The 20,889-nt window shown below is 36.9% G+C and overlaps 1 protein-coding gene across 2 annotated transcripts in view; it reads left to right on the top strand.

Annotated features, from left to right (window-relative positions):
- Positions 1-20,889, top strand: part of SMC5 (structural maintenance of chromosomes 5) — a 75,469-nt gene that overhangs the window by 30,699 nt on the left and 23,881 nt on the right. For both annotated transcript variants that reach the window (XM_077817594.1, XM_077817595.1), the window contains exons 8-17: positions 4,780-4,851; positions 5,999-6,254; positions 7,950-8,104; positions 9,626-9,739; positions 10,740-10,834; positions 11,064-11,196; positions 14,263-14,436; positions 14,592-14,761; positions 17,713-17,836; positions 20,550-20,672. In XM_077817594.1, the coding sequence (XP_077673720.1) occupies positions 4,780-4,851; positions 5,999-6,254; positions 7,950-8,104; positions 9,626-9,739; positions 10,740-10,834; positions 11,064-11,196; positions 14,263-14,436; positions 14,592-14,761; positions 17,713-17,836; positions 20,550-20,672 (1,416 nt within the window). The remainder of the gene's footprint in view (positions 1-4,779; positions 4,852-5,998; positions 6,255-7,949; positions 8,105-9,625; positions 9,740-10,739; positions 10,835-11,063; positions 11,197-14,262; positions 14,437-14,591; positions 14,762-17,712; positions 17,837-20,549; positions 20,673-20,889) is intronic.

Below are 20,889 nucleotides of genomic sequence, written 5' to 3'. Positions count from 1 at the left end.
TAGTATTTTGTGAGTAAGTATTGCCATAGAGCTACTGATATTGTTTTACTAATTGTTTGTGTCAGTAGTTCTCTTTTGGGGATTGGTAATTGATTTCTACTCTACCCCCACCCTGCCTTTTCTTGGCATGTGAAAACGGCGCATGCTCCTTGATTTGTTGCCAGAGAATGTTCACTGGCATCAATAGCAAAAGATGTGGGGGCAGCAACTAAAGTGGTTGTACGATCATGGGAAGACTGTGCTCACATTCTTTTTTGCTTTATGTTAAAGAATCAACCAGTTTAATAGTACATGCTAACACAGGCTACTTCACATGGCTGTCATCTCCTAAAATAAGTCAGAGAAACTGCACACATTCTTAAAGATTAAAAACACTTCACTATATCAGTATAGCGTATCTAACTTTTTTGAATTTCCTTTTGATTACAAACTTCAGATGAACAATCTACATGTAGAAAACATTGTTTCATAGTTGGAATAAAAAGATTGACACTAATTTTTGTTATGGAAAGCAATATAAATCCATACTCCCAAGAACTGTGTGATCTTCTATTTATCCTCAGTTTGGCAATGGGTGGAAGCAGTCCAACTTTAAAGTTCTGTTTCAGTTTTGGGCATGTTATGACCAGTTGTGTAATAGGATTTTCTTCAGGCCATTTGTGCCAGACATCAGAATTAAACATCTACAAGCCTGACTGTTTCCCTGAGATCTCGATGTGCATGCCCATGTGTGTGTCCCCACTGCTCCACCCAGGCTTGCAAAAAGCTCTCTGTAGTATTGGGCATCACTGGTTGGAAGGAGGCAAGTCTGAAAGCAAATCTGTAGGAAAATTAATGCATCTGATATTACATTAACTTTTCTGTGGTTCTTCTCTGGCTAAGAACCCCATTCTAAGGGGGTGATAAGGAAGGTGACGTTAGAGGAAGGATCAGGGACTGGAGAGCTGGAATGAAAGCAGATGGTCTATGCATGGGATGACCCTGTGCCTTAGGTGGAATTGCAGGATCTGAAGGAATAAAATCCTGTTCATTTTTCAAGTTAGGAGAAGGCCTTCCCCCTTGAACAGTTTGGGAAAATTCCCTGAGGGGAACCTTGCTGAGTCTTCCTTTCCTTGGGGAGCTTCAAAGGGGTTTACAAAGGAGGAGGCTGTTTGGCCCTATTTTAAAAAACAATTTTCAGTTTCATACAAAAATATATTTCTTCTCAGTCATAAAAAATGAAAGGCAGATAAAAAAAGTTGGTTATTCACATATATTAAATATGAATGTAAATCAAATGTACATATGATTTAACAATGTCTGTCATAATCTAGTTAGAATTAATTTTCCAGCTGATATCAAGTGTCCCTGTGCTGACATTTAAAATGTTGCGGGTTTTGGATTTTTTTTTTTAAAGTCTTGCAGCTGACTGTTTCCGAAGAGAGAGATTTCTCTCTAGAATACCTACCTGAGGTTTTTTTTGGGGTGGGGAGAAAGAGGATTACAGCGTCAATATTTTCAATATTGTAATAAGCTCTGATTCTGCAAATGACTGTGTGTAGGTGCTTCGGTCCACATGTGTACAGTCAGCTGCAGGGTTGGGGTCTTAAATTAGTACTAATAATCTTCTCTTTGTCTGAATACCGGGATTTAGGTCTAGGGAAAAACACAATATGACTTTTTAAGACATTTTCTTGTATATCTAACTCCACATAAGATTCTGTCCTTATCCCTGCTTTAAAAATAGTAGCTTTTGTAGTTGATAGGTTGGGGTTCTTTGGTATTTCTCTTATTGCAGTGGACTATGGTTTTTCAATAAAGATTCTATCATCTGTAGTACTCCCTGTACTGTACTGCATCTATATCCTGCACATCTATGCAAGCTGCAAGCCTGAGAGTGAGATGGGGTGTGGCGCCAATGTCCCTCCCCTACCTCCTCTCCATTCTCTCTCCATCCACCTGTGAGAAGAAAGAGGGTGTGGCATGGCAGCTCAGTAACCTGTTCCCTGACTGACATGCTATCTGTCATGTTCGTAACTAGTTGAGGGCCATAGGTTTTTAATATTTCCATGTGACAGCCAGGTAGAGAGATCTGTTTAAAAATTTAGCCCCAAAAGTCATTTTTCTGGTCATTTATCTTTTTGTGGCTTCTGCACTAATTTCAGTACTGTTGTCTGTACGGTTTCCAGTTGCACTATTCTGAAGTTGATGGAATCCATTTTCCCCATCCATAATGGCTATTGCCGCACACACGTTTTGGAAACGGGCATTACATTTTGGCAGGTTTTCTTTGATTTAGTCTGCTTTTCAGTGGGAGCAGAAACAGTAATTGCTTCACAGTTAGATGGTAGATCCTTCATCTCAGCAGTGGGCAATTTCACATGAAATCTTAATAGCTGGCTTTCTTCGTAATCTTTGGCATTGTAGGATTGGCTGAAGTATTAAATATTGTCTTAAAAATAAATAAGTTATTGGTAAGATTTAACTCTAAGTTTGCTAGATACCACTTGCTGAGGGAGCCAAGTAGAAGTGTATCTCCCTGTTGTGATTTGGCTCTGTGCCTCCAATACAGTATTTTTAAACTCCATCCATATGCAGCCATACAGTACTTTCAGTTCATTCATGATAATAGCAAGCAGATATTGTATTCCTCTGGTTCTTTAGAGAAATTGCGCTTGTCTGTAAAATATTGATGAATTATCCTTAATGTTTTTTGATACCTCTGTCAGAATTTAGAGTCCAGTAGAACACAGAGGGGTGAGAAACTTGTTTTGTGTGACCATATATAAAATGCATTAAAACAAGACACAACCCATCTCATTCTCCTCCTACTTTTTGTGCATCTTTCCCTAACTACAACCAAAAATACAATACCTTAGGTACTTCTCTCCTTCCTGATTCCCTCCTCCTTTCAAAACTGGACACACCTTCTGATTGTGTTTCCCGATTTTTCTAAATTCTGGATCCATTGCCGACCCTCCAGGTTCTTTCTGATCCCAGTATGCTGATGCTCACTACCATCCTGAATTTGTCAGGTCTTCCTTCTGGCAAAAGAATGCTGAATTGTTCTTCCCTCTTTGTATTGGTTTGAGTTTCACCAAACAGTTGCCACAGGAGTTTTTCATCACTTCCTCTACACACCAGTGTGATTTCCCCCCTCCCCTCCCCCCCAGCTCTGGTGGCTCAGGGAGGTAGGGATTACAGATGAATCCTTATGTGTCAGTGCAATATACTTACAGTAGACAGTGGTGCTGTCACACAGGTGCTGTTATTAATTCACAAGTTCAGGTATGCAAAATATATCTTTCTTTAGTTGTTTTACTTAACACGCTCTTTTAAAGGGGCACCATAATATAAAAAAAATCCACTGTTGCATCTGAAAACTTTTTAGCAACTGTTGTGCAAGTAACTCCTAAGATTATTGTCATTTACTAAGTGCCATTACTGACTGTTAAAAAGTAGAGGAGATATTTTTCTAGTTTTTTTTTTCCCTGTTTACTCTGTGAGTTTGAAAGTACTTTGAGTCTGATCCAAAGCCTTGAAGTCACTGGAAAGACTCATTGAATTCAAGACGCTCATTGAGATCAATGGAGTTTATGCTCTTTGAGTGTAGTCATTTTCACTGTTTCCCCTGTATAGTCAATCACTTCCCTCTCTTGCCTGCATGGGTCTTGAATACAGTTGGAGGGGAGTGTTAGACACTTTTTTTTTAAATTAATAAGTAGGAAAATATGATTTAAAATAACAAAATTTGCCAGAAGGACTCAGATATTCAGATACAGTACCTGAAATTACTTTAATATATATTTTTTTAAAAACCCTCACTAAATCTCAGATTGGTGGGGTCCCTTTTAAATGCCTCTTGAAAAAGAAAGGTTTACTAAGCCAAAATGTGGCCTGGCTAGCCTGGCACTGGAAGGTTTTAAGGGGATGCAAGTTGCCTCCTTATGGCCCCTCACTAGTTACCCACATGACAGATAGCATCTCAGTCAGGGAACAGGTTACAGAGCTGCCATGCCACACACCCTTTCTTTTCACAGGTGGATGGAAGGAGAGAGAATCGAGTGGAGGAGGGGGAGGGACATTGGCTCAACACCCCATCTCTCTCTCAAGCATGTCAGCTTGCATAGATGTGCAGGACATAAATGCAGTACAGTTTAATCTCTTCCTTTAGCTGCAGAGGACCTGGTAGAGAGACTTATGCCTCGAGTCCCAGACTCTCTCCTGGATTGCTCTTGAGACAATGCAACAATACACTGCCACTTACTCTGGAATTGTTGTAAAATCACAGTTGAGCACTAAGTCATTTAGATCTTCCTTGGGAAAGTTGTTTTGGAGAAGGAGGCTACCTTTTAAAATATAAAACTCTAAACGTAATTCTTTTATTTACAATCCTTAAAGAGCATTGTGATTTTAATTTCAGAATTATGTTGAGCCTTTCTTTATTGGCAAGTAAATCCAAATGCGCAGCTCTATAGCTGATGATTTTACACTGTAGCTCCTAAACCACTTGCAATTATAAGTTCTGTACAAATTATAGACAATATAAATGTAGTAAACATCGCTAGACTAATTACAATGAAATAAAACAGCTGTTGGTGTCTAGAAACAATTTTCTTCTGATGAATGTACAGCTTTTGTCAGAAATAAATTCTATGATAGGTGAATATTTGATGCTCCAAACTGAATGTCCTTCCAAAGTCTGATTTTTGCATATTTGCTATCATTTTAAAAAATAGTTATATACAAAATAATTATGGCTAATTTCTTGCTTTTTTCATTTAATGTCATTGTATTCAGGCTGCTGAAATCAAAGACACTTCTCAAAGATGTAAACAAAAACAAGATGCAGTGGAGAAGAAAGACAAACAAGTAAGAGAACCTTAATGTGTGTGGGGTTTTTTTATGCTTGTTTGTTGGTGCTGTGGAGCACTGATGTAATACTAAATGCATCACATGAAGTGTTCAGGGAAATATTGTGGAATTGTCGTGGCTGAGTCACTGTTTGGATTCCATCAGTGACACCCATATTTCAGCTGCTCATGATGGAAAGTTGAACTGGAGATGAAATGTAGTATTGCAAGCTGTCTGCAACCTCCACTCCTCCAGGGACCCACGGCTGGTTGGTACAGCCCGCTCCAAAGTGTATAGAGGCAAATTTGGAGGCAACAGGAACAAAGTACCCAGGAGATGCAATGAATCACTGTATCTCCCAGCACCCTCTGCACTCAGACTTGCTGAGTTCCTTAAAGTTGCTATCCTCGAGGAAAATGAAGTTTATCAGTAGAACAGAGCACTATCATGGAACAACTGTCTTCTCCAGTTAGATGTAATGTTCTTTTATAAGGAATTTACTTTTTGTATACAATATGATATTACAAGTTTTTGCTATTGTTGAATACTTTTGCTACATTAGAATGTTTTCTAGTGCTCCCTTACTCTTATCCACTGTACCTTGGTGCCTTAAGTCTAACCAGATGAAGAAACAGGTTGCTTGTGTTAGCTAATCAGAGGGCTTCTATATGTACACAATTTATAAAAAATTAAATGCAAAAAGCTGTTAATGCCACATTAAGGCTCCATAGCTAAGCACTCAGTCAATAAATATGAAAATTAAACATAAGGGGGAGAGTTCAAGTTGCATAGTCCTTTTTGTTACGTTGAACTTATTCAATCCTATACTAATTCTCAAACTATCCAGTAGCATGCAACTTTTACTATAATTTTAGATAAACATATATCTAAGAATCTGTAATAATGTGTTTAAAGATTGGGATTGTAACACATTCGTTCTTTAAAATTCTGGCACAGATTCTAGTCATTTTACAAAAAGGCATCAATTTGAGTTGTTTGGTGGGTTTCTGAGCAAGGATGAGATCTTATATTTTTAAACCTGCTTGACTACATCAACATTTCAATATCTGTTACAACAGTCTTTTGTAATTGTCTGCCTTTTGTTGTATATGCAAAAATTTCATTTGTAAATGCCATTCTGGGAAAATATTTGCATTTCTCTTAGATTGAAGAAATTCAGCAAGTTTTGAGAATGAAAAGAGATGAAGAAATGGATCGACAGAAGAGAATACACAATGCTCGTAAGATGATAGAGGACTGGCAGAATGAGCTCAACAGTACAGGAAACTCTGAGAATCTTCAACCACAAATTGATTCTATTAACAATGAGCTGAGACAGTTGCAAGAAGAAAAGGCAAATATTGATGGTGAAATGAGTGATCTGCGAAGAGAGAGAGAGAACCTAGAGAGGGAAAAGAAAAGTGAGATTGCTTGATTCTTTCCCTACTATGGTTACTACATGCAATTCTTTTGTGTTTAAGTGACTTAACTGAGATTAAATTGCTTCAAACCTCAGTAACTGTATTTTTGTACATCTCTGTATTGCTTTCATCCTTTCAAGGCCTGTAAAAGTGACAGGGATAGCTTGTTGTTAAAGGGATACTATCAACTTGAAAACTAGTCTTTCAAAAAATGATTGCATGTAGTTTCAGTAAACCGGCTCCTCACTGATGCTGCCAGTTCGTATGTTTTTCCAATTGAATTTTTCTATTTAAATTATTTTTTCTCTTACTTTGTGAAAACCCCATGCAAACAAAAGGAAAACTGATAGACTGTACAGGAGAAATGTTGAAACTGACTTTTCAGTCTTGTCAAATGTATAAAGTAAACAAAATACAGAAGGGTTTTTCTTTATTACAGTAATTTTTAGATGTTACTTGTAACTTTAAGTAAAAAAAACTTCAGACAGAAATGGTCATTTTATTAAATTGATGGTATTCATTTAAACTAGAAGAATTAAATGTGGCATGGTGCCAAGATGCTATGTGTAAAATGGCACTATCTTAGTGACTGTTTCTCCTTCTGCCTTTGTTAGATGAACTTGGAGACCAGTCTTTTTTATCCTTAATGAATTACACTGCACTTTTTTATATCAGCCTGGCCTTTTGTGTTAGTTCTGTCTTGATGTAACTTGAGAGCTAGAATTAAAATTTATCTTTTTAGAGCTCTTTTTGATTAACTTGCTTCCACACATTTTTTTTGTCTGTATGGCCCCAACACTGTAGTATCTGAACACCTCCCATGTACTGCAAGGATAAATCCATAAATACCCCAATGGAGAAATGAGGCACAGAGAGACTGATTGTCCTGCTTAGTGAGATATAGAAAAACAGGAAATTGAACCCTGTCTCCTGAATCCCAGTCCAATGTCTTAAGTACAAGATTATTCTCCTTCCCCACTGTTGGAGTAATGTAGATTGGAAACATTCTGTTCCCGAAAGATTTTGTAGTATTTTTTTCTTAGTATCATGTGGGAACCTCAAGGTCCCTCCCAAAAGGGGATGACATGAAGAATGCTACTTTGGTGTGTCTTCAGAGGGAGAATGAGTTCTCCCTTTCTTCTCTTGGGTGGCAAGAACCCTCCCGCACCATTCTTGCATTACAGCAACATTCTTCTGTTGTCACCAAATAAATAACAAATAGAAAAATACTCTGAAATAGAAATTTCTTATCCCCCAATGCCCCACAAGTATACAATTTCCTCCTCCCTTTTTCGAGTAGTGGTGGAGAAGGTTTTGGGGTTTTTTTTGTTTTTTTTTTTAAGATAGTGGCAGTCCAGAATTTTTGGCTATATTATTTGGCAATTGTTGACTTGAATATCTCTGCACCTAGAATAGGCCCATTGCAAAAATTAGTTTGAATATTAATATTTATACTCTGACATTGTACTTCAAAACAGAGATTAACATTTCTGTTTATTTCACATAGTTCTTGGATTTAAAATTTTAATGGAGTACATCCTTTAGAATAGATGGGATACTGTTCATAAATGTATGAAAATAAGAAACGGTCTTTCCTAACCATAATACTGTAGCACTATAGTTATTAAATATTAGAAATCTTTAGTTGTGATGTGTAGGCATGATTTAATATAACTTTCTTAAACAAAATTACAGGAGTAACTGATCGCATTGTACAGTTTAACAATATGATGAATCTGAAGGAAGATAAGCTCAGAGGGAGATATCGAGACACATACAATGCTCTTCTGTGGCTAAGGGAGAACAAAGACCGATTTAAAAGAAGTGTCTGTGAACCCATGATGCTTGCAGTAAGAAAATTCGCTTGAGTACAATACTAATTAGTGGTTAATAGTGTGTCTTAAAAAAATTAAATTCTAGATTGGTTGTTATTTCTATTATAAACCTAAAATCTGGAGGCTCCCTACCTTATCTACTGTTTTACAATGAGTTAGCAAACTGGAGTATATGTAAATCAGTGTCTACAGCTGGTTAAGATGTGTAATTTATCTCATTCAAGTAATGTGACAAGTGTGAAAGTTTTACTAGACTCCTTTGTACCTTCGGTATGTTGTTACATGGATGAACACAGAGTGCTTTCAGCCATCCAACATATAGGTTTTCAATGGAACTGCCCTACTTCAAGGTGGCCTCTACACGTTCCAACTGGTGAGATGCATCCCTCTTGTATTCCTCTGAAATTTGGGAATCTTCTAAGAAAGCAGTGGTGGTTGGGATTACATGCGAGCCTTCTCATAGCTTTGAATATTTAGAGCAGAAGTTGTAAGAGGACTTTTGCTCCCCCACCTGCTTCAGTTGCTTCTTTTCCACATCTAGTGGCAGGCATAGAGGCGTTCAGTCTGTGCTCAGTCCTGGTTTGTTTCTTGGCCATACTTTCCTATTATTACCAGTAGTTGTCAGTAATGTTCATTTTATATAGTTTAAGGTACTCAGGAGTCAGTAACTAAGTTTAACTGATCCTTCTAAACTTGCTGCTTCATGCTGGTTTTGGAAATGCCAGAAATGGTTTTGTATTATCAGAATCAAATATTATTTTTGCCCTTTCCAGATCATTCGGTCTTGCTGGATATAGCATTGTCAGGTCAAGTTAATCAAAAACATATCTTGATCAAAGGGCCGTTACCTTTCTCCTTCAAGGCTAGTTAATCTTCACAATGTCCATGAACATCTGAATCTTTTTTACCTAATCTGTACTGTACAATATAACCCTGTTTCTTTTGAGGGTTTTAGGAACATCTGAAACTTTTAGATGAATTAAAACTGGCTCACCTGTTCTGAAATTCTGGTGGAATCAATCCAACTCTGGTCAACTGCCACTCTATTTAATAGAGTTGTATAGTCGTGTGTGTTCATTTTCTCAAACATATCTTGATCCTTTTACAGCTAATATAATTTTAGTGTATTGATATGTTCCTAGTATTACCATATTTTATCAGGGTACAAAAACCTTCCTTCATCTTAAACAATGGATTTGTTTTGTCTGAGAATTCTTTTGAGAAAACCAGATTAATTTCTAGTAATTCCAAATCCTCTGTCTCCTCACAGGGCCTTGGGTTTCTATATTTATGTTTGGATGTGCTCACTGGCTACTAGTGAAATCAATGAGAACTGCATGTGAATATCCTAAAGATGAATCTGGAGTTTTCTGATATTTCCACCTTTCCTTAGGGCAAAGTATTGCCGTTGTTTTACTAAATATTGGCTTGGATATTACCTGTCTTAAGTTATTTATTGTTTTTAATGTGTTTTATTTTTATAATTATATTACATCACTCTTTTCATGATCCTCCTTTGTCTTTTTATCTGAGCAGATAAACATGAAAGACAATAGACATGCTAAATATGTTGAAAATCACATTTCAGCAAATGATATGAGGGCCTTTGTTTTTGAAAGTCAAGAAGACATGGAAATATTTCTTCGGGAGGCAAGTACTCAGTCATATAACATGTAAAAAATGTAGCTTAAAATAAATAATATTGATGCAGGAACCCTCCAGTTTAGAGCCTACTTATTATGATCACTAAGTAATTTATGCACTATGTAATAATACATTTGCTAGGTAAGATCAATTTTTTTGTAAACTGTACTGAGACCACAGATATACAGACTCCCACCTGATTTTTCTCTTGCATAATTTAAATAAGAGCAAGATTTTTCAAAATCCAGAGAGGAGGATTTTTTGCTCTTGCATCCCTGTGCATCTGACTCATACCTGGCTCAGCTATTTGGGTGGGACAGTGGGCTCTGAATTTGACGGTCAGTGACTGCTGCTGATTTGACTAATGTATTTTCTGAAAAGCTTTTCCTGCATGGTGGTAGTTAGGTAGTATATGGAGAACTCAGCTGGTTGGGGCACCACAGTTGTGGGCTTTTGTGGATACTTGCATATGTTTTAGTGGTTTGTGTTCCTTTCATGTTTGTCTTGAGACTCCTTTTTTACTGGATATTTCAGCTTGTCTAGTAAATTGAAATTGAAAATGTATATATTTAAGGAATTGGTAAAAAAGATCAGTTAAACATCTGGAGGGGTTAGTTCACATCTATATTACATATTTACCAGATGCTGATGCAGAAAGGATCTTCTTTCTACAGTAACTCATTTCTGTTCAGGATTTTGAAGATCACCAAGGCAACATTGCTAAAGAGATTGATCATTAATGGGGGAAAAAAACATAGGGAGGACTTCTTTCTTCTCTTCGTTTACCGGCTAACTGACCACAGTTTTCTGCTAACTGAATGTAGAGAAAAGGAAAAAGCCTTAATGGATGTAAATAGCTTTGGTTATCATGTGGGAATCAGAGTAATTTCAAATGCATGGTTGGGAGATTAAATCAATTTAAAGGAAATGTTTGCTTCTGTGAAATACATCTTTTTCATACATTAGTATCATTTTAACTTACTATCTTGTTTGGTGTAACATTTAGGTGCGTGACCATCAGAAATTAAAAGTTAATACTGTATGTGCACCCGCTGAGTCATGTGCTGAAAATAGACCTTCAAGATCAGTTGAAGAGTTGCAGTAAGCAATAAAATACTTAACCTTAAAACTATTGTCAACATTGAATGTTTTGGTCTCAGTGCAAAATGATGTAGCTGTGCATGATGGGTTTTTTTTTTTTTTTTTTTGGCAAATCAAACTCTTACCTTAAGATCTAATGTCTTTTTTCTTTCTGAATATTTGTGCTAACTTGTCATAAACAAAACTGGTTAAAGATCTATTTGTGATTTTCACCTTTTTTCTTCCTTAGCCAATATGGTGTTTTCTCTTATTTACGAGAGTTATTTGATGCTCCTCATCCTGTGATGAGTTACCTTTGTTTCCAGTATCGTGTTCATGATGTCCCTGTGGGAACTGAGAAGACCAGAAGCATGATTGAAAGGGTGAGAGGTGCTAAATAACATGAGTAGGACTATGATTTTCTTAAGACCATATTTAGGAAAGTTGCTGCAAAGTCGACATGAAAAAAGTTGTTGTAATGGGTGTTATTTTGGGTACAAATAAAACTTACTTAGTGGGGAGAAAACCAAGAATAGTAGCTTACATTATGAGTAGATTTTAACACATTGGAGCAAACTATTGGTTGCAGTGCTTCACAGGAAGTTAAATGTTCATCTTACCCTAGTAATGCACTAATCAAATCTCTAAAACTCAGAGGTTTATTATGGTAAAAAGTCAAAACTATGAATCTGTTTTATAGTAACCAAGTAAGCTTTTTGGGTGGTCAGGCCTGAGAGTTTCTGGGTACTTTTAAAGTAAAATAACTTACAAACAGTTACTAGCTTTCCAAATTTTAAAATAAATGTTTTCATTTTGGAGCTAGGAAATCTCATGACCCCTACTTAAAACAGTGAACTATTGAGACCAGTAATTGAAAGGTACTTTCTGCTTGAAATGTCTTGTATCTAATATAGTATTGTAACCTCCTCACTGTATTATTTGTTTTGATAAAGGAAATACAGAAAATTTAGAAAAAAGAACAGGAGGACTTGTGGCACCCTAGAGACTAACAAACTTATTTGAGCATAAGCTTTCGTGAGCATCTGATGAAGTGAGCTGTAGCTGACGAAAGTGCCACAAGTCCTCCTTTTCTTTTTGTGGATACAGACTAACACGGCTGCTACTCTGAAACCTGTCAGAAAATTTAGACTTGTTTTAAATGGGCTTACAGAAAGAGTCACCTTCCTGGGAAGCCTGCGTGCGTGCTCGCTCGCTCTCCTCGCCCCATACCTCAGTCAGTGCTGAATTATGCATTCAAGATTTGCACTTGTAACTGTAATAAGAAATACGCCCTTCAGGACCAGTAGTTCTGTTTGTGGTGAACAGTTGCTTTTCACCTTGCACAGAGAATGGGATCCCAATGTGAAAAATTGCTTTTTCTTCTGGGGTATGGTTGGAAATTCACATTTTCTAAGGGAGCCTGTTGTCCTCAATAGGGAGAAAGGGAAAATTAATGCTCATTCAAGGAATAAGGTCTACAGGCAGGGAAGCTTGCCCCTTCTTTGTGGGAGAGAGGTTATCTCTCTCTGTCTCTCTCTCCATCCTCATATGGTAGGGAAAGAACAGCAGGGTAGATGAGATGGCAGAAGATAAGAAATTCCTCTTCATCTCCCTATTTTGAAGGACCTATCTACTGGTCTTGAAGCCTATTCTTTTGATGGGGAGGAAAGAGGAGTCACTTGTTATGTGATCAAGATTTGCTGGAGTTCATGCCTATGTCCAAAATGTGTCTTGGGTGCATTAACTGAGGAGAGCTGGCAGCTGCTCCTCAACTCTGATGGGAATCGTGCTTCCCATGTGAGAAATGACACTTCTCCACATATCCTCTTTCGGGCAAGGTTATTTGATCTCTCCCCCATCACCACAGGCAATGGGAAGGGAAGACAGCAGGCTGCTTGCACTTACTGGAAGGTGAAAGAAGTCCAAAAAACTTTTTTCTCCTTTTCTGGCAACTCATCTTATGAGCACAGATGAAGAGGAGCCCCCAGTTCACCAACCCAGTGTGTTCATGATGTTTCTGGGGTAGAACAGCAGTTTTAAAATATCTGTGAAGGGAATGCTTTCAGGTATTAAGTGGGTCCCCCCATGCTCTCGACAGGGAACTATCACACTCCCAATTCATTACTCATGGTGGCAGGTGAGAGAATCCCACCAGTTCCAATTTGCCTACTGATCATATGATAGGCTATTTATTCTGAAACAAAAGCTCCTCTTGCAGCACTTACCTAATATTTGATACCATTTGAAATCCTAAATGATACTTTCTGTAGCCCAGAACAGGAGCTAATAACTTTTCTACTGTGGTTGCACAAACATGAAATTTCAAACATTAATAATTTTAAATCTTTTCCTTCACTTAAACTTCTCCTGATTTTTCTTTCCTCTGCTGTGTAGACCACAGTTATGTGAGGTGTTATGTGTATTTTATATTGGCTGTTTTGAGTTATTTGGGCACCACAACTGTGTGTTTTTTTTTTTTTTTTTTCAGTGAAATGTGTGGTATTCCTCATGCTCTCATAATAACTCTAATATTTAAATCAATTTTGCTGAAACATTGCAAATAAATTAATTTTGGGGATCAGCCCAAGCATGGGAAGCTTTACTCATAGACCTGAAGGAGAAAAAATAGTTAGAATGGAATTGCCCTCTCAACCTTAAGGTGAACTGCAAAGCAAAATGAAGACTTAGTTAAGCACAGATTTCAGTACTCAGTAACTTCACAGTATCCAGGTTGTGGGGAGAATTCTGTACAGAGATTTTTAATAAATAATTTTCAAATTATTTTCCATTCTGGGAACTTCTTGATTCATCATGGTTGATAGAGGATGTCACATAATCCTTCTGAATATTGCAGTACCATGGGTTGTATTGAGGCTTCCCTTATTTCTGATGTCTCCACCTTGAGCGTCTTCAGTGAATCATGAAGTACCAGATATCAGGGAAGGTATGAGATTTTAAAAGAATAATGATAAATGATAAATTCCACACCTCCTGTCTGTTCTTAATCTAAGTCTCAGTTTTGCTTTGGGATTCACCTTAAACGCTAACACTTTGGAACACCATAATAGACATTTACATAGCATCTTTCTTCTCCAAAAATCTGAAAGAACTACCTATATAATTTTGTGTCTATACAGGAGTCATTCACTCATCACAGAAGCACAGCAGTTGTTTTACTGTGTATGATAACACAGAATGAGTGTGATATGTTTTTTTTTAATTGCTATTTTAATTCAGTCGGCAAAAACTTCAAATTCAATGATGCAACAAACTTGTTTAATCTCCTTTATGCAATGGCATGTTCATAAACCAGAAACTTGACTAATTTTAGTATTCCCACTCCAAATCATAGTTAGTTTTATTTTCTAGCCTGAAAATAATCTTCCTTGTTCAGAACAGGTAAGCCTTACATAAGATTTTTGTCAAATGGCTTTGGTTTTCATGTTTAGGTCATACAAGAAACCAAATTTAAGCAAATCTACACAGCAGAAGAAAGGTATTCAGTGAAAGTGTCTGCTTATACAAACCAAACTATTTCTAGTAACACATCCCTGAGACCAGCGCAGTTTCTCACTGTCACAGTAGATGCAGATGAAAGAAGGCAGTTGGAAAACCAACTAAAGGTAGGTTGTTTTATTTTAGTGTTTAGAAAAAAATTCTAAATTACGTAGATTGAAATACTGCCAATTTTTTGTTCAATAAAACTAGTATTTGGCCTGAATCTGGTATGATTGTAATGAGAATATTAAAGATTTTTTTGTGCCACTATTTACTATAGGATATTAATAGACGTTTCCAGTTACGGGATTCTCAATTGCATACGTTATATGAGAGGCAGAAGTATCTGGAACGCAAAGATAATGAGCTGAGACAGCAAAAGAAGGAGCATTTGGAGAGAAAAAACAAAAGGAAACAACTGGAATCAAAAATTAGTATGAAACACGATAGGTATGACTTCTGATGAGCCTGTTTGATTGCAAATATTTTCTCTTACTGAGACGGCATTAAGATGCAGAAATAAGTCTGAAGTATTAACATCAGTTATGATTTTGTATATCGGTGACTAGGGCTATTTCAATAACAAAATGGAAATAACAAGCAATCCCTAAAATGTGTCTTGGCTACCTCTAGCCCATTGATTCTGACAAGATATAATTTATTCTTAAGAACTAGTTGGCAGCTGGGCTTCAGAAATGGAGTGGTATAGGTGACGCAGAGGCTTGATTCTCCTACCTTTCACTTGTGAAATATAGGTTCATCTGTGATTGAGGTCACCAGTGAGAATATATTTGTTCTCTTAAGCCTGATCTACACAGTTTTGTATACTGGTGAAACTCTTTCTGATACAAATGAGGAGGGGAATGATTTTAAAAAAAAAAAAATTATACTGGATGTTATGCCAGGTTAAAGGTACCTTTGTTCTCTAATAGTTTTTATTTATTTTTCCCTTATAGGAATAAGGATACCGATATAAGCACCTTTTATACTGGTATACATGCATCTGCACTAGTTGGTTATACACTTTAACTACCAATATAGTTAAAGCAGTACAACCTTTGTGTATAGACAAACCCTTAATCTAGTTTCCCATGGGTGTTTTGGTCTGTTACAAGATGATCACACAATTTTACATGATCGGCAAAGATGTTACCTGATCTTTGTTTCATAAACACTTGAAAAAACAAACTGAAGCCTCAACCTTAAAAGGGTTCATCTTCAAATATTATCTTAGTACTCGCATGAAACATCATTATATTATTTTTTTGCTGATGAGATGGGAAATAAAGTACATTATAGCAAGTGCTACAAAGATAAATGGACTGACCTAAATGTGGTCATGTAGCGTCCTTGCATCTTAGTGTTACAATGTTGCTTCATTTTCTTAGGACATCATTAGAGGATAAAGTACAGACAGCGGTTTCTAAATTCAGATTCAGTTCTGCTTTGTTGTCCAGTCAGAATGGGTTATAGCATATTAAACCTTCCTCCCAGAAACTAATCCTGTCCATTAATCTCTATTAGTCCAGTGAAGACAAAATTCTGAAGTTTCTCTTTAATTAAGATCTCCTAATCAGTTGTATGTTGCACTGCTTCAGTACCAGAAAACTCAGTCATTCTTTTTCTTAAGGTTTATTATATAGTGGAGAAAATATTTTTTGTCAATAAAAAGAGGAGGCAAATAATTTTTGGAGTTTTGTGCTAATGTATAACCACTCTTAAAATATTTGACCAAAATTTTGAAACCTGGACTCCCGAAAAAGTGGCCAAATTTTCTGAATTCAGTGGGAGCTGCAGATATTCAGCATCTCTGAAAATCAAGCCACTGTTATTTAAGAGCCTAACTTTGGGAAACCAGGCTTAAAAACATAGGCCAAAATTTCCAAACTCTCCTCTGCAGTGAGAGCAATAATAGAAGATAAGTAGCTGTTTTTCATAAATTAATACATAGAACAGAAATTAAAGAAAACAGCCTTAACTCTTACTTAAAATGATGCAATGAACGGGGGGAAAATCAGTTTCATCTTGTTGGGAACACACACTTTAAAATGCCTTAATTGTAATTATATCCTCATTGAATGATATCATTACAGGGTAGAGTTAGGGTTGTTTGAGTGTCTTAATTGTGCATTACTTGCCTTAACGTGTTCAGATTTCTTACAGGTGTAATCTTAATTCTGAATTTCTTGGGTTGAAAATGCTTGGTTTGGGGATACTTACAACATCCTTGTCATATTCTTTACTCTAAAATTAAGCCTAGTCTACACTTAAAACTTAGGTCAACCTAGCTTCATCACTCAGGCCTGTGAAAGTTTTTGCAGCCCTGTGTGATATAGTTAGGTTGACCTAACCCCCACTGTAGACACAGCTAGGTTGACAGAAGAATTCTTACATCAATCTAGCTACCGCCTCTCAGAGAGGTGGATTACCTACATCGACAGAAAAACCCCTTCTGTCAATGTAGGAAGTGTCTACACTACCATGCTACGGCAGCACATCTGCAGCACCATAGTTGTGTGGCTGTAGCGTCTGTAGTGCAAACGTACCCTTAGTGATACATACTCTCAACCTTAACAGTCAAAAGACTCTTTATTACAGTATCTGATAGCTGTATAGTTATCATGTAGAAGAATCTAAGTTCTGGAGTAGGATAAATTCAGTTTGGGGTTTGAAATGGTGTTCTAATCCATAGAGCAACATTAAATACAGGTCAGCTTTCCAAAAAAGGTGATAGTCTGCTTACAGACAATAGAAAAAGGAAATGGAGGAAGAATGTAAGATTTGTTTTAGAACCATAATTAAGAATGGTTTCAGAGTAGCAGCCGTGTTAGTCTGTATTCGCAAAAAGAAAAGGAGGACTTGTGGCACCTTAGAGACTAACCAATTTATTTGAGCATAAGTTTTCGTGAGCTACAGTTCACTTCATCGGATGCATACTGTGGAAAGTGTAGAAGATCTTTTTATACATACAAAGCATGAAAAAATACCTCTCCCCACCCCACTCTCCTGCTGGTAATAGCTTTGTGTGTATAAAAAGATCTTCTACACTTTCCACAGTATGCATCCGATGAAGTGAGCTGTAGCTCACGAAAGCTTATGCTCAAATAAATTGGTTAGTCTCTAAGGTGCCACAAGTACTGCTTTTCTTTTTATAATTAAGAATGAGATCCCTTTTACAGATAACATTTTCTGCTGAATTTTTTTACAGAATCCTTTAGGATGGGAGGAGCAGGAAGTCAAGAGGCAGAAAAATAGATTCCTCTTTTTCTTTATTTAGTAAGGGCAGTTGGACCTCTTCTAATTTTCAATGTATTCATTTATGATGGACCCTTTAGGATTAAGAACCTGGGTATCTCAGCATGATTTAATCAGTATTAATAATAAATTGTTTTCTTTCATAGTCTGAAACAGATGGAGCAAGATGCCATCAATCTAGAAGAGGAGTCTCAACAAACAAATGCCAGGATCAAAGAAATTAATATCCAAAAAGCAAAACTTGTTACAGAATTAATGCAACTCATAAAGGTATGGCTCCTTCTTAGCTTTATACACATTTTTCCTTGTTGTGAGGGGCCTAGTATAGTTAAAAAATAAAAATAAAAAAGGGGGAGGGAGTAGAGCCTGCCTTAATAGTGGGAGGTGTTTTGAAATGTAGGTTTTTATTTTTAAAAGAGCTAAGTTTACTTCTGCTACATGAAGATGTGCTTCGGTTTGAACATAGCCCATATAAACTCTTTCCACTTTCTGTTGTTGGCATGCAGAGTTTACTACATGTGTACTTAAATATTATAAACTGACTTGGATAAAAGCTGCCTTCTTGCTGGCTTAAGAGGCTTCCAGCCCATGAAATTGCCTAGCAAACATATGTGCAGTATATAACCTTTTCACCAAATTTCTTCTATTACCATATACATTTTTAAATTAATTTTATTTTCCTTAGATCTCTTTCTTACCGTTACTTCTGTATGAACATATTTTCTTGGTCCTACAAAAAATACCCTAGTTTATGATAATTAAAAAAGAATCTTTTCAGTATTTTTTTTCTAGTTTATTTTGTCTTTTTGACAGCACTTGTGCATGTTTCATTTGTGTTTCCTCTGCATAGTTAATTTGTCTACTTCAGGTGGGTTTTTCACACAGCACCTGAGACTACCCCGCCCTTTACAAACTGTAAACTGCAATTGTAAAATCACAAAAATCAAGAAGGGGTCAGGTGCAGTAGCTGAAATTACTTTGAACTCAGGTTTTTAAAGAACGGACTCGTTTTCAATTTGTCTGTAGCCCTTCAATAATTTTAAACTCCTTGGAATAATGAATCAGTCATACATATTTTAAAATACTGTGAACACCTTTGTTGTTGTATAAATGGTAATGGCCACTTGTTTGGGAAAGGTAGAGAACCATAAAATAAAATCCTTAAGTTTTAATAATCAAAGTAGATATTCTTCCTGCTCCTTAATCATCTTCTTCAATTCCCAGGACTTTTTGGGGGGCTGCTTATGCTAAATGGTCTCCTGTGAAAGCCTTCAGTTGTTTCCTACCACCTTTGGGGGTGAGTGTTTTTGTGGATACAGACTAACACAGCTACCCCTCTAATTCTTTTTTTGGGTGTTGCCTGTGAAATAATGCTGGTTCTATTGCACTGAGTAACCAGCATTAAAAGAAGCTTCTGCTTACCATGTCAAACAGATGAGTTGTTTTGGAGTATATTGGTAAGCCCTGAATGGCAGAGGTTGGAGTCTTTCACGGATCATGTAGGGTCATCTGGCTGAAGCAGCTTCGAAAACCACAGAGAATTGCAGAAGATAACCAATTTTAAGGCACGGTGGGCCCCCAGGGTTTGCAAATTACTTTTAAAAAGTACTTTTGTATAGGTAATATGCTGTTATTAAGCAAGTACTTTTTCAAAAGCAATATTATTTTTATTAACAATTTTCTAAATTAAAATTTTAAAATATCAATTTATAAGAACAGCATCACACTCTAGGATGACTGTGTTTATCAGTCAACATACATGCTTCTTGGGTGCAGTTAGCGTTCCTCTGCTTCTCATACACAGCACAGCTAAAGTGGCATGTACAGTTATAGACCAGTGAACACCCTGTGTGGAAGAGTATTTTATTCTTCTCCTCCCACTACCCCATAGCAAACTGACTTTCTAATATACTTTCTGTTCCTTGGCAATACAGATTGGAGGGTGTTTGATTGCCCAGCTGCATGGAAGAATGATAAAAAGAAAAGGAGTACTTGTGGCACCTTAGAGTACCACAAGTACTCCTTTTCTTTTTGCAAATACAGACTAACACAGATGCTACTCTGAAACTTGGAAGAATGATGGTTGTTAATTACGGGTCACAGAAATGTATATGGATTATACAACAGTTTAGGCTACACAACCATCTCAGTACCGTGTTTCAAATGAACAGTAAAATTCTGAGCCAAATTAACAGGCTACTGCTATGTACTGTCTCTTTAAAGGAGTAGTGAACTTCGTAAGATTTTGTGAGTGTTCAAGTGAAAAGGACTAGATACCGCAGAAAGAAGTTTTTGGGGGAGAACTTGGTGCTGGAAGGGTTGTTGAGGTCCTCCTGAAAAGAGTAACTGAATAGTGAAAGCCTGCATGCTTGTATGCTGGCTGTTGGTGTCAGGGCTGTGAGCTACCGCAGCATAGTATTCTAGGCAACCAGAGTTGCAAAGCAGGTGGTGAGTGTGAACTCCTTGCTGACCTGGGTGAACCCCAAAGCGTGACACAGTTAAGTAATTGGTTTTTCCCTCTTTTTGTTGCAGAACTTTAGCTCTTGTTTTCCCCTTAAATAGCTGTAACCTTTAAAAATTGTACACTTTTTTTCAAATAATGTAATCTTTCTTAGGTTTTTTAACAAGTTACTTCACAATTTTTGTAACTTTAAAGCAGAGGATTTTCCTAGATGTTGTTTACATAACCTTCACAGCTGTAAGTAATGTTAAAAAAACAAATCTGTATGTTTAGTTGCACATCCCACACACCAGCAAAGCTCTGCTTTTTCTACAAAACAAATCAGACGTTTAGCAAACACCTTGCTGCTTCAAGAAACAGACTGAAAACAGAACTGGGCTGGAGAGCTGAATCTGGAGTCCAGAACTTCATTTAAAAATTGATATCTTGTAATCTGATTTGTAAAGCCTGATGCTACTGACAATATCAGTTTCGAGTGTTTCATGACAAAAGAGAGATAATTTTTTGTGTTTTGCTCTGCAGAATTGCATAACATTGAACATCCTCAAAGTGGATTTGGTTCTTCAGAGCACTACAGTGAATTCCAAGAAGAATAGACTAGAATCTGATTATAAAGCAGCAACTGTACAACTAAGAGCTTTAGAGGTAAGCTTTGTTTTTTATTTCTCAGTGTATTGATAAATCAACTTTGAAAACACACTTTTTGCCCGGAAGCCTCCCCACTCAGGAATGGGCTGCTTCTGTTCTCTTTCTTAGTAATAGGTATCTCTACTCCTGATGCTAAGGTTTTTGTGCTTTCTGAATCTTGCATCAGTTCTCTAGTCCCTTTCCCTTCCAGGTGAAAAGGAGCTTTGCTTCCCCA

Source organism: Eretmochelys imbricata, chromosome 5 (genome assembly GCF_965152235.1).
Source record: "Eretmochelys imbricata isolate rEreImb1 chromosome 5, rEreImb1.hap1, whole genome shotgun sequence".
In the NCBI taxonomy this organism is placed as follows: Eukaryota; Metazoa; Chordata; order Testudines; family Cheloniidae; genus Eretmochelys; species Eretmochelys imbricata.
This window is presented reverse-complemented; position numbering and strand designations above follow the sequence as displayed.